We start from the raw sequence: 20,788 nt of genomic DNA, 5'->3' as shown, positions 1-20,788 counted from the left end.
GCTCAGGCTGGACCCAACTCAGCTGTATGCGAGGGAACTGTCCCAGATCCTACAGGAGGCCCTTGAGGGGAGACTCATTGACCGACGTGAATATGATTACCTTGAAGCATCTAACCCTCGGGTGGCGACGTTTTACTGTCTCCCCAAGGTTCATAAAGGCACGGTCCCCCTCAAGGGCCGTCCAATTGTATCTGGGATAGGGGGCCTTACAGAACATGTAGGCACCTATATAGACAAGATCCTGCGCCCATTTGTGATGTCTCTACCCTCATATCTCCGCGATACAAATGATCTACTGAAACGGATAGATGGTATTTCATTGGATCCAGGTGTGTGGCTAGCCTCTATTGATGTGGAAGCCCTTTATACCTCTATTCCACACAATAAGGGCTTGGCAGCAATCAAATATTTTTTAGACACCAGATCCACCGATCTCAAGGAACATAATCATCTTGTCATCAGACTCCTAGATTTTGCCTTGAGACATAACTACTTTGTTTTCAATGGTCGGTTCTACCACCAGCTCAGGGGCACGGCGATGGGGAGCCCTTGTGCGCCCACATACGCCAACTTGCTCCTGGGCTGGTGGGAGGACACTATTGTCTTCACTGAAGGGATGCAGAGATGGACCCGCCATATAATATCTTGGTCGAGGTTCATCGATGACATCCTGCTATTCTGGTCAGGTACTGCGGAAGATTTTGATGGGTTCATGAAGGACCTTAACATCAATCACATCGGTCTATTCTTTACTCATGAACTACAATCCAGAACAATCAATTTTCTCGATTTACAGATTAGCAAGGACACTAATAACACCCTTACAACCACCCTGTTCCGTAAATCCACCTCAACAAATAGCTTATTGAGATGGGATAGTTTTCACCCTAAACCACTCAAAAAAGGTATCCCTAAGGGACAGTTTCTGCGGATTCGCAGGAACTGTTCTGATAAAATCGAGTTTGACAAACAAGCCAGTACCCTATTTCATCGGTTTAAACAGAGGGGGTATTCTGAGGACTGCCTCTATGAAGCGTGGAATCATGCTGGATCTCGTGACAGATCAGCATTAATCCACTCTGTAGGGAGAAATAAGACATCAGATGAAGTGATCAGAATTATAGGTACGTACGACACTGAAGCTAATCAAGTCCGCCAGATTATCGGGCGATACTGGTCATTGATTAAAGCTGACCCTGACCTGACTGATCTTCTTCCGGAGCATCCCTCAATTACCTTTAGGCGAGGTCGAAGTTTAGGAGACCAACTGGTACATAGTCACTATGAACCTGCCCCCCCCTCTAGTACGTGGCTAGTGGATAGGAGAAATGGTACCTACAGGTGTGGTAAGTGTAAGGCTTGCAATTATTTGAAATTATTTGAAATTAAAAGCAGGCACTCACCAGCTGGTTAGTCTAATAAGTAGTAGCTTTATATATTGAGATAAAATTTACAATAAAATATACATAAAATTAACATATAATACACTGGGGATAATATGACATTAAGTATCCTACTTCAATATCCTGCCGGGTGAACAAATATCAAGCTTTGGGTCTATGAGTGTATATAATCAATTCATATAATCAAATCAACATCCTGTGTAAGATAAGGAACATACATGCATCCTTTGGTGAACAAAAAATCTGTGAAAAATAAAATCAAAATCCTGTGCAAAGTAGATAATACAAAAATAGTATGCTGGTGATATATTATAGGTAAATATAGTGATAAATAAGGTCGTGCATAGACCTAGTAGCAATTCCTCAGTTGAGGTATATATTGTTTCGGTTCAATGGCAGTTCCTCTATGCGTTTAGGCAGTAAGGCTTAGGTAAAGAATAGTCGGGTGTTAGAACTGGGGCGTCCCCCTAGTTCTTCAAACCCTCTTACCTTGCCTCTAGTTCAGGCTAAACCTTTGAAGGTGTCTCTCTCCTAAACGCTGGGGTCCTTGGTATAGGATCCAAATGTATAAAAGTTTTCCTCTCGTCGGTCTCAGCGTTCCACGAGAGTGCTTCCGTGCGTCTCAGCAATCAGGAAGTGATCTCTGCGTTCCACGAGGGTACTTCCGTGCGTCTCAGCGATCAGGAAGTGATCTCTCCAATTCTCGTGGGCTCGCGTAGTCTCGCGATCAATTAGTCCAGCTAAATTTTCACTGGATTGTAGCTGCAGACTCAACGGTATTCTTCCAACTTTTTACAGAATAGGGTGGGTAAATACTCGCAGGAACCAGCCAGACGCGTTTCGAGGGTCCTCCCTCTTCCTCAGTGGCTATGATACTTGTTTCAAGTGTAAGGCTTGCTCCTTCATAACAGTAGGTCAATCCTTTACGAACACCGAACAGACCCATACGTATATGACCCGTGGCTTTGCAAATTGCAATACAGTGGGCGTGGTTTACATGTATATGCAGCCTTAGATACATCGGCAAAACCTGTAGAGCCTTTAAAAAGAGGATCCTGGAGCATATTGGCGATATTCGCCATAAGCGCGATAAGCCTTTATCCAGACATGTGGTTCTAAAACATGGAGGAGACCCGAAAGCGGTAAACTTCTCAATGGTGGAAATAGTAAAACATTCCATCAGGGGAGGTGACATTGACATTATCCTGAGACAGAAAGAGTCAAAATGGATACATATGCTTAACACCATGTCACCTGCAGGATTGAATGAAAATATCGATTATTCCTGCTTTCTTTAGCCAGCCATATGCTATCTTACATTGGGTTAATATATATATCTCGAGCACTGTAGTATTTTGAAGGGGAGGATATGTGGCCACCCCCATTATAGTGCCGCTTTGGATTTACCCCATAAAGAACATCAATTTATACATATATATATGCTCTAATCACTATGATATAATAGAGTATTCACTAATAGCTTGATTTAGCCTGTGGTACGTTTCTTCCTTCCCCCTTGAGCGGTGTACATTATGTGCACTGTGCCCCTAGGGGCGTATACCTGTTCTAAATATTTGTCCCCACTGTAATCTACACACCATTTTGGTTTATGATCTGCGCATCCACACTGCGCTATTTTGCCTGCCCCCTCCCCTGTTCCCATCCCCTCTTTTCCTAATCGGGGTCAATAATCTATACTGGGCCCCTTTTTGGTGCATAACTGTGCGCTCTCTATATATGGAACCCGGTTTTGAATCTTGCACTGTGGATGTTTCACAGTGTTCTCGGACCTGGTCACATGATCGGTGGTGGTGGGTGACGTCATCGGGCGGCGCTCCGGCACTAGGAGGCCACAACAGGTGGCCATGTGATCGGGCGCGCCCGGTGACGTCATCCACTAGGCTTATACGCCGGCCGGCTGGTCTTCCTTATCCGCCCACATCATGGGGACACACCCCGTATGGGCGGGGCTGGATGGGGGCGACACCCTACACAGGCCGAGCGTTAGAAGACAAGGGGGTTTGGCTGAAACCATTCAGCTTCATAGGTACGCCCATAGGAGGCGTTAGCAGGCCATTGGCGCATGCCTGACCTTAGGTATGATGAGGGAGGGGCGGGGCAACATTCGGCCCCCTGTTCCATCTCCCAAGCAGGCACATAATCGGAGGCGATGGGTGACGTCATCGGGCGGCGCTCCGGCACTAGTAGGCCACAACAGTGTGACCATGTGATCGGGCGCGCCCGGTGACGTCATCCACGAGGTCTACACGCTGGCTGGCTTGCATCCCGGATCCGCCCGCATCATGGTGAGACACCCCGTTGGGGCGGGACTGGATGGGGGCGGCACCCTGTATAGGCCGAGCACCAGAGACTAGGGGGTTTGGCTGAATCCATCTAACATTATAGGTACGCCCATAGGAGGCGTTAGCAGGCCATAGACGCACGCCTAACCTTAGGTATTAAGGGGGAGGGGCGGGGCAATATCCGGCCCCCTGCTCCATCTCCCAAAGGCGGGCTATTTAAACCAAGCAGGCTTCACTGCTCGGCGACCTCACACACAGGACCAGTGAGGCACCATTATTTGTGAGTTTCTTGGGAGAACGGGGGGCTGTCTCCCCCTACCAACAAAATTTTAGTTTTTGGCCTTATCTGGCTTTTAATCCTGACTACCAATTTTGTCTTAAACAGTGCAGATGCGGGCTATGGCTGGAGTGAGAGTGGATATATGACTATCTCCACAGACAGCTTGGGCCATTCTTGGCCGTGTATGGACACGCAAGTAGTATCTTGTTATCTGTTTGCCATGCGATCATACATGTCATCATGCATATGTGACTGCTTGTAGGAGGTTGTCACTCTGACTATCCATTTGTGAATTCCTATGTTGGTTCATCGCCGGGATATATATGTGGGTATATCACCACACTGGCGAATGATTATCTCTTGAACATAGTCCAAAAGGCCCCCCAATGTGGTCCCTGCATTTGATTTTCTCAAGCTATTAAGTGAATGAACATAATGCGACTAGTATATTATCTGGTCTAACGGTGTCATCATAATTGAGGACCTTGCCATTAGATTGGTTACCTCTTTTTGATGCCTAACTAAAGCATTGTACTTTGATATACGTCCCCTGATGAACCCGACTATCAATCAGGGTGAAACGCGTTGGGACTCCGGCATCTGATTGCATACTAGATGTAGTGCTTCTGGTGCCGAATGTGTATATACATCATAATTTATATACTGATATGTACAAATGTTAACTGCGTATCTTGGTGTGTTGACGTCACACAGTGTATCCGGTGTGTGGGGTTTACACAGTGTTATTGTCCATTGATGATGCATATTCATAGATAGCCATATCTCTGGCTGTTTATATATTCCTTATGACATATTTATTATTGGCGGCATTTCCACCCACGCCACTGAGCATCCAAGGGGGTGGCTGGATTGTTGCTTTTTGAATGATTATCTATACTTTGTTTTTGTTTTGTGTACCCAGAGCAGGCCCCAAGTAGGGATCCACCAGGGTCACAGGGCCTTATCAGGGCCACCAGGAGGTTCCAGAATACGGGATCGTCCTTATCAGGGCGGCCATTCCGTTCTTAGGCAGGGCTATTTAGCCCAGGGCCAGGAATAGGGACAGGCTAGACTTCATTTCTATCCTCTCAGTCCACACCTGACCCGCACTTCTGAACCATTAAAAGTATCATCTTCCATGTCATTAAGGATATATTTTCTGTTTTGTTCTTTTTCTATGTATGTCTGTGGGAGTTTTGTTATTTTATGTTATAATTAGATTAAAGGCTACGTTTTAAACAGGTCGTTCCCTGTGATTACATTATTGGATTATATACCACCTGTGGTTATTATTCCCTCTGACGGGATACTGTCTTAGCTGTGATTACATATATATGTATCTGACCATCTGATGGTGGACTAGTCAGAACTGCAATAGAGAAACGGAAAACTAAAAAGCTTTTGCTCTCTAAATCCCAAAGAGGGTCCGCTGGTGGTGGGTGTCTTCTCAATAAAATGGAAGCAGAATCTAGGGTTCGCTTTCCCTCCTATTCCCTTGCTACCAAGGGTCCTTCGAAAGATCCAGGATGATCCTGGTAGCCACCTTCTGGCCAAGGAGAAGCTGGTTTTCCCTTCTAACGGAGATGTGCTTGGGAGATTACCTGGAGTTACCTTTGCTTCCAGATCTGCTCAGCCAAGGTCCAGTTTTTCACCCAGACATAAAAACCTTAAGATTGACAGCTTGTATGCTGAACGGACAATCTTGAAAGGGAAAGAGCTTTCAGATAAGGTAATTAATACCCTAGTTCTTAGCTGTAAACAGTCAACAAATAAGATCTATCAGAAGGTTTGGAATAGATTTATTTTATGGTGTTCTGAAAATGGTAAACATTGTGTCATCCCTTCTGTTCCAGATATCTTAGAATTTCTACAGAAAGGATTAGATTTGGGTCTAAGCCCTAGTACCTTAAGAGTTCAGGTGGCCGCATTAAGTACATTTTTTTACATTCATATATCAGAAATAACTCTTATTTCTAGATTCCTGAAAGCCACAGATAGAATTAAGTCCAAAATATTAAATCTGGTCCCTCCTTGGAACTTAAATCTTGTTTTCAGAACATTAGTGGCAACTCCTTTTGAGCCCATTGATAAAATATCTATTAATCTCCTTACCTCGAAAATTGTGTTTTTGGTGGCTATCACCTCGGCCCGTAGGGTTAGTGAAATTCAGGCATAATCTACGGTCTCTCCATATTTTCAATCTTCTGATGATGGAATTATATTTAAATTGGATCCTTCTTTCCTACCTAAGGTGTCCTCTTCCTTCTATAGGTCTCAGGACATAGTTATCCCCTCTTTTTGTGAAAATCTGAAAAATGATAGGGAAAAAGAATCCCACAATTTAGATGTTCGGAGGGCTGTACTTACTTACCTTCAGGTGACAGAACCATGGAGGAAAGAAAAAAATCCTTTTTTTTTTTTTTGCAGTTTGCTGGCCCAAATAAAGGGAAGAGAGCAGCTAAGACTTCATATCAAGATGGATAAAACAGGCTATTTCTAGATGTTATATGAATAGTATATCACCCGTGGGTGATGTGAGACATCAGCTCTGGTGGACAAAACTAAACAGCTAATCCCCAAAGTTTGTACAATCAGTTAGTGTCAGCCTGAAAGGTGGAGCCCTGACGAAGGAGCCCGATAGGCCCCGAAACGCGTAGGTATTTTTTTGTCCTACAGAGGCTCCCGTAGTTCTAAGGGTGACGTCACCGAAAGCGGTTTCCCGGACAACTGATTCACAAGCTCCCTCGCACCGCGCGTGCTTCCGGCCGGGGCCACGCTGCTGCTGGTAGGTGAGCAAGGTGGATGCCGCGATATAAAAAGACAGTACCACAGAAAAAGAAAAATACAGAACAGGATTGAGCAGTGCATTATACAACCAACTAGAGGATCGTTTTGGATGGAACACAAGGTACAGACCGCACTACTACTACTATTGTCCTTAACCCTTGCTTTTACCGTTTGATCCCCAATTTATCTAGCACATACATTTATCCTCTTGTTTGCTTCCACTGCTCGATCTCCTTCTTAGATAATAATATATATCTACTCCAGTCCAGCTAACCTTAGTAATTAACCCCTCACCTTTCAGGCTGACACTAACTGATTGTACAAACTTTGGGGATTAGCTGTTTAGTTTTGTCCACCAGCGCTGATGTCTCACATCACCCACGGGTGATATACTATTCATATATATTCACTCAAGGAGGACAACAGCTCCTTGCCAGACACCAAGCAGCGGAATCTTCCCTCACGGGCAGATTGACACATCTAAAACCACAGGAGCGCAGGGGGACTAGTTACTTTGACTTAACCCTATTTCTACATGTTACATCTCTATGCAGAAAAAGGTTCCCTCTGAGCTTAGGGCTCACTCCACAAGTTCTTTGTCAGTCTCTCGGGCAGAGAAGGCATCAGTATCTATAGAACAGATCTGTAAGGCAGCCACTTGGAAGAGAGTGCACACATTCACAAAGCATTATAGGGTTCATGTTTCAGACATTAAAGGGTTTCTACCACCACATTTTGACCTAATTAGCTGTCAGACACTAGCGATCTGCTAGTGTCTGCTCTACCTAACCATGCTATTGTAATTCCTTTCTCTGCAGTGGTTAACCTAAAAAACGTTTTATTGGTATGCAAATGAGACTCTGGGTGCTATGGGGGCGTCTTTTGAGCACCTAGAGGCTCCGTCCACTCACCATTTCTGCCGCCCAGCGCGCTCCAGCCCGCCCCTCTCCTCTAGATTGACAGCCTACTCGCGCCTGCGCCGTGTGCTTCTGTATTCGGCGCAGGCACAGTGACTGTCTCCCTGCGCCGGCATCTTCACTGCGCCTGCGCGGATTACGGCGCGAGGAGCAGTCCAACAGTGCCTGCGCCGAATACAGAAGCACACGGTGCAGGCGCGAGTAGGCTGTCAATCTAGAGGAGAGGGGCGGGCTGGAGCGCGCTGGGCGGCAGAAATGGTGAGTGGACGGAGCCTCTAGGTGCTCAAAAGACGCCCCCATAGCACCCAGAGTCTTATTTGCATACCAATAAAACTACGTTTTTTAGGGTAACCGCTGCAGAGAAAGGAATTACAATAGCATGGTTAGGTACAGCAGACACTAGCAGATCGCTAGTGTCTGACAGCTAATTAGGTCAAAAGGTGGTGGTAGAAACCCTTTAAGGATTTGGCCTTTGGACGTAAGGTCCTATCCTCAGTAGTCCCCCTCTAAAAAAAAAAAAAAAAAATTCCTTTGTTCTTAGTGGCACCTGGGAATTTCCCTCCCTAAAAAAAAAAAAAAAAAAAGTGTGTGGTATAGGAATTGTTTGTATCTAAGTACCTTTTTGGTATGTGTTTCCTACCGGTTCTTGGAAAGTCACTGAAGGTGCTGGGAGGGGAGGGGTGTTTAGCCTCTTTGCATGTTTTTCCTGTCCCTGGCAGGGCGGGGTCATCTCAGGGGTGCCGTCGTGGAGACTTCCAGAAACCTATTACCGGTAAGTGTAATAGCACTTTTTAAACTTCAGGCTATGTGCCTGCTTTAATAGGAGTGATCTGGTGACAGAGCTGCTTTGAAGGGGCTTTCCCATGGTAAATGATCATTAGGGGTCCAACTGCTGGGGCTTCATGCATGCCTGCTGCTTCTCAACTCTATGGGACTGCAGGAGGGTACAGTACAGCTCTTGTTTTTATGATCGGCAGGTGCCCCAGCGGTTAGATTCCTGATTAGACACTTCTCTCCTATCCAATGTATTGGGGATAACTGTTTTTCATGGGCAAGCCCTTTAAAAGTACACAAGTTATAATGGTTTCCACTGAGATTATATAATTTTAGAGACCTAGGAATACAGTGATCTTGGTGTAGGCCTAGTTATTGTTGAAGTTTTACTTACAAATGAAGTCTTTGAGACACCCACTCCAAATTACTGTGAAACATTGGCCCTGATTTCTCATGCCTTCACTCCAGAATTCTGACTTCTAAAAGTCACAAAGTAGGACTTTTGGGGCTTTTGAGACTTTTTGCAACAACAACTGTGACTTTGAAATGTGGGTGTGGTCAGCTATGTTAATGAGTTTAGTTCCAGATTTATCATTAAAGGGGTTGTCCGGGTTCAGAGCTGAACCTGGACATACCTCCATTTTCACCCAGGCAGCAGAGATGCTCCGATGTTAACATGAGGGGTGCTGCCTGGGTGAAATTATGGGTATGTCTAGGTTCAGCTCCGAACCCGGACAACCCCTTTTAAGACTTTTTTTTTTTTTTTAAAGTCACCAAAAAGTTGCTTTCTCACTCAATACAAGGGTAAAGCAGGAACACTGGAGTAGCTTTCGAAGACAAAAGTGTTCGGGTGTACTACTATGTGCTGTGTATTTACTATTATTTATCAGCCTTTGACGTTATTATGTTTTCTTTAAAAAAACAAACCTCAGAAATAAATATTTCTTGCTTCTTTTCACAGGCCCAGATACTAAATTAATGCAAAACAGCGGGAAAACAAAGTTTAAAAGAACTAGCATTGATCGGCTAATGAATACTCTAGTTCTATGGGTAAGTTAACAACATGGGCTTCGTTCACGTTTCCGTGTCTAACGTCTGTAGAAAATCTATGTTTGGTCTCTGTGTCCTTTTTTTGCCCTCCATGTGTCATCCGTATTACACGGACAAAGCTCAGTTGAAAATTAAAGGGGTTGGCCCATCTCACACATTGGTGGTATAACTCTAGTATATGCCACCAATGTCAGATAAATGCGGGTCCCAAAGGTAGAGACACCTATCTCTAGAGCAGAGCCCCCAAAGTGAATGAGGGCACACTGCACAGGTGCTTCCACCCTCTATTCACTTCTATGGGAGTGCTGAAAAAAAGCCGACAGCCGGCTTAGCCATTTCCGGTACACTCATAGAGGTAAATGGAGAGGTAGCCGTGCTTGCATGGTGCGCTCTCCATTCATGTCTATGGGAGTTCTGGACATAGGCGAGTAAGCCCACTCGCCATATTTTCGGAACTCCCATAGAAGTGAATAAAGAGCCGTGAGATGGGCCAACCTCTTTAATTTCCAGAGCTTCTCCTACCAAAGGTCCATGAAAAAACACTGAAAGAACATGGAGCAATACGTGTTCTGTTGGTGTTTTTTTACGGACCCATAGGCTTGAGAGTGTTTGGTCTACATCACAAACCAAAGTAGTGCATGTCTCTGTGATTTTTCCACTGACCCACCAGTAGTAGAAAACCACTGATGTGGGTACAAACACATTAAAAAGGGTATGTGTGCTGTCTGTGGAGAACATGAACAGCACATGTCTGTGATTCACAGAAGTGTGAACAAGGCCTAAGGCCTCATTGACGTGCGTGTGCAGTCCGGAAATCACACTCCATGTATGAGAGTGATTCTCCATTCTGGACGCTACTCATCTTGCAGGAGCGCACGCCATTATACTGATTTATAATGCTGTGCGCCTCTTAATGACCTTATTGCTTCACAATCATAGTGACAGCTTTATGTCAGTATAATCCTGTAGACGTAAGGTCATACAGAGGCACACAGCATTATAAATAAGTATAATGTCATGCGCTCCTGCAAGTCCAGAACGGAGGATCACGCTCACACAAGGAACATGATTTCTGGGCTGCCATGCTCCTCAGAATAAGCCCTAAAACTGATTGTCTGTTGTTGGGTGCATTATTTGTGAAGACAGAGTAAATATATTGCATGTAACAACAAATTGTTTTGTTTTATGTTTTAAGTCTTATTTTATGTTTAGAACAATAATATTGTCTGTATTCCAGATATTTGGCTTCCTGGTATGCATGGGAATCATTCTATCTGTTGGAAACTCCATTTGGGAGCATCATGTAGGCACTCGTTTTAGAGTCTACCTTCACTGGGATGAGCTAGTAGACAGTGCCGTGTTCTCAGGATTCCTCACATTCTGGTCTTACATCATCATTCTAAATACTGTAGTACCAATTTCTCTCTATGTAAGGTAAGTCTCATAATCACACACATTAGGGGTGGGGTATCTAATTATATATTTTATGTAAGTCTATGAGTGTGTCCTGTATATTTGTTTTGTAATACCTAATTGAGAGTTGTTGCATGTATATAGATTTTGCTGCTCTTAAAATACAGTATCAAACCCCAGCTATACAACATAGCGGCTGTTGGCAAAAAAAGAAATTCAACAATCAGGCCTTCATGTCATATTGTATTTGCATCAATTTTAGTTTCAATCCATAGTGTTGTCTTTCTGTAACCTTCTCTAAATCAGACCTCTGTCACCTGTATTGAGATGAAGCTTTCATAGTGCAATTAGCTTTTTTAGTTTCCTTTGTTAGAAATAACCATTTTCATTGAATTGTGTCAATGATTTTGTTTCCTTCCTGCTTCATTCAACAGCCAGCAGGTAAGCAGTAGGGGCAGCATTGTCACTCCTGCACCTGAACACCCAGGCTTGGCATACCTCATGTATCAGTCACTGTAGTTTTGTCCCTCTACCATCGTACATTTCAATTTTTGTATTGTTTTTTCCCCCTTCATAATCATGTGCAAATGTTTCCCAAAATGCCTTTCTGTAGAATAGTTCTCTAGATAAGCACCAAGTCAAGTGTATAGTATGTTTGTATATGTGTGCATCCGTTTGTGCACTGACACTATATTGGCTGTGAGTACCAAAAACAAATTAAAATCCATATTTTAAATTATGTAAATGATCAATTTTTATTTTTTATATTCTTTATTCACAATGTGTATTTATTTAATTTTCTTGCTTGAGCATTTCTGTATAAGTAGGTTCATGCACTAGTAAAGATTACAATCTCATTTCCCATTTTGAAGCTTTTAAACATCATGTTGGATCCGAATCCTTGTGCTTTGATATGACAGTGAACAGCAAATGCTAGTATTTCTTTTCTCTGTATATCTGGTCCATACACCCAGGGTATGGATACATTTAACTTGGGACATGGATTACTCACAACACAGATAATATTTTTATTGAATGTTTAAAGAGGATGTTTCATGGGTCCAAACATTATAAACTAAGTATCAGGATACATAGGGCATAGTGCAGGGATCTAACTGCACTTACTATTTTTTTTTCTGGGCGCAAATCCGTTCTCCTGCTGTGGCCCCCATTGTATTTTCCCGCCTGGTATGCTAATTTTAGCATCAGCGCAATGAGGAGGAGACTGAGTCTTTCTCCATGGGCGTCTCCTCCCTGGCTGTAGCGCTGTCCAATTGCAGCAGAGAGCGTCACAGCCAGGGATAAAAAAAAAAAACCTCTCCTCCTCATTGCTCCAATGCTAAAATTAGCATACTAGGCGGGAGAATACAACGGGGGCCACAGCGGGCGAACAAAGCGGCGGCCAGAAAAAATAGTAAGTGCAGTTAGATCCCTGCACTATGCCTTACGTATCCTGATACTTAGTTTATAATGTCTGGACCCATGAAAGGTCCTGTTTAAATTGTTTTATTTTCCAAATAGGAAAGTAATAGGTTCACGGGGCTTTCTATCATGCATAAGGATTGTATATCTATAAGGCATGCCATCACTGTTTGACCCTAATAGTTGGACCTCCAATGATCAACAAAGGTGCCTGTGGCACACAGTCTTTTATATACAGAAAGACATCAATTTCGATTGATGAATAGTAGTAATAAGACAAATGGCAGGCACTACATATTCTGGGATTGCATGGACAAATCTCTCAAATAAATATACAGTACAGACCAAAAGTTTGGACACACCTTCTCATTCAAAGAGTTTTCTTTATTTTCATGACTATGAAAATTGTAGATTCACACTGAAGGCATCAAAACTATGAATTAACACATGTGGAATTATATACATAACAAACAAGTGTGAAACAACTGAAAATATGTCATATTCTAGGTTCTTCAAAGTAGCCACCTTTTGCTTTGATTACTGCTTTGCACACTCTTGGCATTCTCTTGATGAGCTTCAAGAGGTAGTCCCCTGAAATGGTTTTCACTTCACAGGTGTGCCCTGTCAGGTTTAATAAGTGGGATTTCTTGCCTTATAAATGGGGTTGGGACCATCAGTTGCATTGAGGAGAAGTCAGGTGGATACACAGCTGATAGTCCTACTGAATAGACTGTTAGAATTTGTATTATGGCAAGAAAAAAGCAGCTAAGTAAAGAAAAACGAGTGGCCATTATTACTTTAAGAAATGAAGGTCAGTCAGTCAGCCGAAAAATTAGGAAAACTTTGAAAGTAAGGGCTATTTGACCATGAAGGAGAGTGATGGGGTGCTGCACCAGATGACCTGGCCTCCACAGTCACCGAACCTGAACCCAATCGAGATGGTTTGGGGTGAGCTGGACCGCAGAGTTGAAGGCAAAAGGGCCAACAAGTGATAAGCATCTCTGGGAACTCCTTCAAGACTGTTGGAAGACCATTTCAGGGGGACTACCTCTTGAAGCTCATCAAGAGAATGCCAAGAGTGTGCAAAGCAGTAATCAAAGCAAAAGGTGGCTACTTTGTAGAACCTAGAATATGACATATTTTCTGTTGTTTCACACTTGTTTGTTATGTATATAATTCCACATGTGTTAATTCATAGTTTTGATGCCTTCATAGTCCACACTTTTGGTCTGTACTGTATGTACATAATTTATTATAAAACATAGTGGATATTAGGAAAAGAATACATGTTAAAAATCAATAAAAACAATAAATACATGATTAGTCTATAGGTGAATCAATCCACCTCCCTGAATGCTTCTAAATATATAAAAAGCCCTAATTTGCATATGAACTTAAAATGTATTAAATATAATAAAATAATAGCAATATATATTATTCAAAATGAATAGTAGATGCAAACCACTGTAATGAATACAGTATGATGAATATGCAGTTCATTATATATTAATATTGAGTTCCTCTTTGGTGCTATTTTGGAAGACGATATAGCTCCATATAAAACAAGATCAAATGTTTATGAATCAATATATCCTGTTGATATTATCATTATACGAGTTGAATGTAGGAACGTCTTTCTTGATTTGTTTTATCAATTCTATATGAGCCGGCTTCCCCCCTGGTAAGTATGTATCAATTTCGTAAGGCCCAGTTGATATATTGAGTAATTGAGGAAAATAGAGTCATTCATTCAGCATTCTAGCAGATTGTAGGCAATTGTAACATACTAAAGTGAATCGCTACTTTACCCCCCTAGGAGAGCTTCTCGATAATTCCAGTGTGTGGATATCCTGCTGGTAGAGTTTAGGCCCTGTGCTGTGATGGCTTGCCGTGCTGTGTTGAAATCTCAGTGATGCAGGCAGAGCTCCCAAATGCGCTTGGTTTCCATATCTAGCTTCATACAGCAACTTGGACATTAATACAAGTTGATTTCAACTACTACCACCCTGATTACCAGTGTATATAAAGGAATCTCGTATCTATCCTGCTGCAAGTATTCTGCTAACCATCTACGCCGTCCAAAGAACAACCCCCAACCACGTGAGACATTGGTGGTAAAGTAGGGATTCACTTTAGTGTGTTACAATTGCCTACAATCTGCTAGAATGCTGAATGAATGACTCTATTTTCCTCAATTACTCAATATATCAACTGGGCCTTACGAAATTGATACATACTTACCAGGGGGGACGCCGGCTCATATATAATTGATAAAACAAATCAAGAAAGACGTTCCTACATTCTTCAACTCGTATAATGAGAATATCAGCAGGATATATTAATTAATGAACATATGATCTTGTTTTATATGGAGCTATATAGTCTTCCAAAATAGCACCAAAGAGGAACTCAATATTAATATATAATAAACTGCCTATTCATCATACTGTATCCATTACAGTGGTTTGCATCTACTATTCATTTTGAATGATATATATTGCTATTATTTAATTATATTTAATACATTTTAAGTTCATATGCAAATTAATTACGGCTTTGTATATATTTAGATGCATTCAGGGAGGTGGGTGGATTCACCTATAGACTAATCGTGTATTTATTGTTTTTATTTATTTTTATCATGTCTTTTTCCCTAATATCCACTATGTTTTATAATAAATTATGTACATATAAATATTTGACTGATTTGTCCATGCAATCCCAGAATATGTAGTGCCTGCCATTTGTCTTATTATATTATACATTAATTAACACGGCAGTGGGTGTGCCGCAGGCAGAGCTCAACCATAGATACATATCTGAGGTCACGCCTCTGCTACAATACATTATTCATCCATTTTGATTGAATTACTTATCATTTTATTTTCTAATTATTCAATTACAGTATTTCTTAACTTTTTAAAAAAAAAAATTTTTTTTACAGCGCAAGTTTTCATCAATAGCCTCTATCCTATATGCTAAACATTATACAATATTATATATATATATATATATATATATATATATATATATATACTAGCAGAAGGACCCGGCTTCACACGGGTATATTTCATCTATTTTATTTAAAGTTTTTCTGTGTGTCGTCAAAAGATAACAACAGTATCCCCCATACCAGTGACCTCTACAGTACCCGTCCCCTTAACAGTAAACTCTACAGCCCCTCACCCCTTCCCACAGTGCCCCATTTCCTTAAAATGGAACCTCCACATCCGCCCATCCCTTTAACAGTGAGTTTCACAGCACCCCACTCCCTTGACATTGACCTCCTCAGGGGCCAGCCCCCTTAACAGTGACCTATACAGCACGCCGCCCCTTAGCACTGACCTCCATAGGGGACCGTCCCCTTATCTGTGACTTCCACTGTTCTCTGCCCCTTTAACAGAGACCTCCACAGTACCCATCCCTTTAACAGTGACTGCCACTGTACCCCGTGTCACAGTCGCAGCATGTTGCATTGCAACAGTGCCCTGTGTGTCATGAGACTTATTGTCGCTCGACACGTCGTCGTGTAGCTCTAGCCTAAAGCTGACCCACAGAAGTGAAGAAAAATGGCTGGGTTGTTATGGAAACCTGGAGTAAAACTCTGTGTATGTGGAGACTAAGGGCCTCCGAGCTTCTATTGGCTGATAAGGGACATGTGACCGTGTGTATGGCAGTTTGGATATGAAGAGAAGCAGACTTGGGAAGGCTTGCAGGCTTCTATTTGCTAACGCAGGTCATTTTTTTAAAAGTATCTCAGGAACGGTACGTCCTAGAGAGCTGAGACCCGATCTAAAACATTCCCGGACACCTGATGTACCTATGTGCCAAATTTGGTGAAGATCGGTCCAGTCGTTTGGTCGCGCATAAAGAACAGACAAACTCATTTTTATATACAGGGTGGGCCATTTATATGGATACACCTTAATAAAATGGGAATGGTTGGTGATATTAACTTCCTGTTTGTGGCACATTAGTATATGTGAGGGGGAAACTTTTCAAGATGGGTGGTGACCATGGCAGCCATTTTGAATCCAAGTTTTGTTTTTTCAATAGGAAGAGGGTCATGTGACACTTCAAACTTATTGGGAGTTTCACAAGAAAAACAATGGTGTGCTTTCATGAGTTATTTACAAGTTTCTGACCACTTATAAAATGTGTTCAATGTGCTGCCCATTGTGTTGGATTGTCAATGCAACTCTCTTCTCCCACTCTTCACACACATAGCAACACCGCAGGAGAAATGCTAGCACAGGCTTCCAGTATCCGTAGTTTCAGGTGCTGCACATCTCGTATCTTCACAGCATTAGACAATTGCCTTCAGATGACCCCAAAGACAAAAGTCTAAGGGGGTCAGATCGGGAGACCTTGGGGGCCATTCAACTGGCCCATGACGACCAATCCACTTTCCAGGAAACTGTTCATCTAGGAATGCTCGGACCTGACACCCATAATGCGGTCCTGCACCATCTTGCTGGAAAAACTCAGGAAACGTGCCAGCTTCAGTGCAAAAAGAGGGAAACACATCATCATGTAGCAATTTCACATATCCAGTGGCCTTGAGGTTTCCATTGATGAAGAATGGCCCCACTATCTTTGTACCCCATATACCACACCATACCATAAATTTTTTTGTTCCAACAGTCTTGGAGGGATCTATCTAATGTGGGTTAGTGTCAGACCAATAGCGGTGGTTTTGTTTGTTAACTTCATCATTCACATAAAAGTTTGCCTCATCACTGAACAAAATCTTCTGCGTAAACTGAGGGTCCTGTTCCAATTTTTGTTTTGCCCATTCTGCAAATTCAGTGCGCCGATCTGGGTCATCCTCGTTGAGATGCTGCAGTAGCTGTAGTTTGTAAGGGTGCCATTTGTGATTAGCTAATATCCGCCGAAGGGATGTTCGACTAATGCCACTCTCCAGTGACATGCGGCGAGTGCTACGCTGTGGGCTCTTGCTGAATGAAGCTAGGACAACCACTGATGTTTCTTCATTAGAGACAGATTTCATGCGTCCACATTTTGGCAAATCCAACACTGAACCAGTTTCACGAAACTTAGCAAGCAGTTTGCTAACTGTAGCATGGGAGATGGGTGGTCTCGTAGGGTGTCTTGCATTGAAATCTGCTGCAATGACCCGGTTACTGCATTCACCAGACATCAACACAATTTCTATCCGCTCCTCACGTGTTAACCTCGGCGACATGTCAATGGCTGTAAACAAAGAGAAACTTGTATGTAACTCATGAAAGAATAAAGTTACGTTAAAACCAAGCACACCATTGTTTTTCGTGTGAAATTCCCAATAAGTTTGATGTGTCACATGACCCTCTTCCTATTGAAAAAACAAAAGTTGGATTCAAAATGTCCGACTTCAAAATGGCCACCATGGTCACCACCCATCTTGAAAAGTTTCTCCCCTCACATATACTAATGTGCCACAAACAGGAAGTTAATATCACCAACCATTCCCATTTTATTAAGGTGTATCCATATAAATGGCCCACCCTGTATATTAGATATCTCTTATATTATAAAAATGAGTTTCAGCTCTCTAGGACGTACCGTTCCCCTGAGATATTTCCAAAATATGACCTGCATTAGCAAATACAAGCCTGCAAGTCTTTCTCTTCATATCACAACTGCCATATACACGATCATATGTCCCTTATCAGCCAATAGAAGCTCGCAGGCCCTTAGTCTCCACATATACACAGTTTTACTCCAGGTTTCCATAACAACCCAGCCATTTTTCGTCACTGCTGTAGTTCAGCTTTAGGCTAGGGCTACAGGACGACAATAAGTCGCACGACACATAGAGCACAACTACGCTGCTACATGCATCCATCTTGGATGGATTTTTTGCGACTGTCGTGTCACAGTATGTCGCATGTCGCAGTGCGACACCATAGCCTATCATTATAAAAATTGTTGAGACAATATGTCGCATGACACATGTCGTCGTGTAGCCCTATTAAAGGGTTTCTATCACTTGGTATCACATATTTAGGTGTCAGACACTAGCGATCCGCTAGTGTCTGCTCTAACAAACCATCCTAATATGATAGGTTTTGGGGCAGCCGTTTTGCTAAAATAACAACTTATATCTATATGCTAATGAGCCTCTAGGTGCTATGGGGGCGTTATTAGCACCTAGAGGCTCCGTCTACCTTCAGAAACTGCCGCCGCCCAGCGCGTCCCTCCAGCCCGCCCATCTCCTGCTGAATGCGATCCTCTCCGTGCGCGTCTCTGTTCGGCGCATGCGCAGTGAATGTCTGACCGCTTCCCTGCTCAGACATCTCCACTGCGCCTGCGCCGATGACATCATAGTGCTCCGAGGAACAGGCGCAGTGGAGATGTCTGAGCAGGGAAGCGGTCAGACATTCACTGCGCATGCGCCGAACAGAGAAGCGCACGGAGAGGATCGCATTCAGCAGGAGATGGGCGGGCTGGAGGGACGCGCTGGGCGGCGGCAGTTTATGAAGGTAGACGGAGCCTCTAGGTGCTAATGACGCCCCCATAGCACCTAGAGGCTCATTAGCATATAGATATAAGTTGTTATTTTAGCAAAACGGCTGCCCCAAAACCTATCATATTAGGATGGTTTGTTAGAGCAGACACTAGCGGATCGCTAGTGTCTGACACCCAAATATGTGATACGAAGTGATAGAAACCCTTTAAAGGGGCAGGGAGCTGTAGAGGTCACTGTTAATGGGGCAAGCACTGTGGAGGTCACTGTTAAAGGGGTGGGCACTGTGGAGGTCACTGTTAAAGGGGCAGGGCTCTGTGGAGGTCACTGTTAAGGCAGCAGGGTACTGTGAGGTCACTGTTAAGGCAGCGGGGTACTGTGGAGGTCACTGTTAAGGGGGCGTTCCCCTGAGGAGGTTACTGTAAAGGGAGTAGGGTGCTGTAAATCTCACTGTTAAAGGGGTGGGCTGCTGTGAAGGTCAAAGTTAAGGAGGTGGGCTGCTATGGAGATCCCATTTTAAAGTGGCGGGGCACTGTGGGGAGGGCAGTGTTAAGGGGCGGGGTGCTGTAGAGGTCACTGTTATGGGGGATACTGTCTATCTTTTTAGAACACACACGAACATTAAATGAAATAGATGAAATATACCCGCGCGAAGCCGGGTCCTTCTGCTATATATATATATATACAGTACAGACCAAAAGTTTGGACACACCTTCTCATTCAAAGAGATTTCTTTATTTTCATGACTATGAAGGCATCAAAACTATGAATTAACACATGTGGAATTATATACATAACAAACAAGTGTGAAACAACTGAAAATATGTCATATTCTAGGTTCTTCAAAGTAGCCACCTTTTGCTTTGATTACTGCTTTGCACACTCTTGGCATTCTCTTGATGAGCTTCAAGAGGTAGTCCCCTGAAATGGTCTTCCAACAGTCTTGAAGGAGTTCCCAGAGATGCTTAGCACTTGTTGGCCCTTTTGCCTTCATTCTGCGGTCCAGCTCACCCCAAACCATCTCGATTGGGTTCAGGTCCGGTGACTGTGGAGGCCAGGTCATCTGGCGCAGCACCCCATCACTCTCCTTCATGGTCAAATAACCCTTACTTTCAAAGTTTTCCCAATTTTTCAGCTGACTGACTGACCTTCATTTCTTAAAGTAATGATGGCCACTCGTTTTTCTTTACTTAGCTGCTTTTTTCTTGCCATAATACAAATTCTAACAGTCTATTCAGTAGAACTATCAGCTGTGTATCCACCTGACTTCTCCTCAACGCAACTGATGGTCTCAACCCCATTTATAAGGCAAGAAATCCCACTTATAAACCTGACAGGGCACACCTGTGAAGTGAAAACCATTTCAGGGGACTACCTCTTGAAGCTCATCAAGAGAATGCCAAGAGTGTGCAAAGCAGTAATCAAAGCAAAAGGTGGCTACTTTGAAGAGACTAGAAAGTGACATATTTTCAGTTGTTTCACACTTGTTTGTTATGTATATAATTCCACATGTGTTAATTCATAGTTTTGATGCCTTCATAGTCATGAAAATAAAGAAAACTCTTTGAATGAGAAGGTGTGTCCAAACTTTTGGTCTGTACTGTATATATATATATATATATATATATATATATATAAAAATGAGTTTCTGTCTGTCCCGACGTCTGTCTGTTCTTTATGCAGGACCAAATGACTGAACCGATCTTCACCAAATTTGGCACACATGTACATCAGGTGTCTGGGAATTTTTTAGACCGAGTCTCAGCTCTCTAGGACGCACCGTTCCTGAGATATTCCCAAAAAATTACCTGCATTAGCCAATAGAAGCCTGCAAGTCTTTCTCTTCAAATCCCAACTGCCAAACACACGGTCACATGTCTCTTATCAGCCAATAGAAGCTTGCAGGATTTTAGTCTCCACATACACACAGTTTTACTCCAGGTTTCCATAACAACCCAGCCATTTTTCTT

The 20,788-nt window shown here is 42.9% G+C and overlaps 1 protein-coding gene across 2 annotated transcripts in view; it reads left to right on the top strand.

The window, feature by feature from the left end:
• The window catches only part of ATP8B4 (ATPase phospholipid transporting 8B4 (putative)), a 515,241-nt gene that overhangs the window by 302,749 nt on the left and 191,704 nt on the right, over window positions 1–20,788 (top strand). For both annotated transcript variants that reach the window (XM_040414025.1, XM_040414026.1), the window contains 2 exons: window positions 9,426–9,514; window positions 10,752–10,948. In XM_040414025.1, coding sequence (XP_040269959.1) covers window positions 9,426–9,514; window positions 10,752–10,948 — 286 coding nt within the window. The remainder of the gene's footprint in view (window positions 1–9,425; window positions 9,515–10,751; window positions 10,949–20,788) is intronic.

This window comes from Bufo bufo, chromosome 1, assembly GCF_905171765.1.
Source record: "Bufo bufo chromosome 1, aBufBuf1.1, whole genome shotgun sequence".
Taxonomy (NCBI): domain Eukaryota; kingdom Metazoa; phylum Chordata; class Amphibia; order Anura; family Bufonidae; genus Bufo; species Bufo bufo.
Note: the sequence above shows the minus strand (reverse complement) of the source record. Positions and strands in the feature narration are given on the sequence as shown.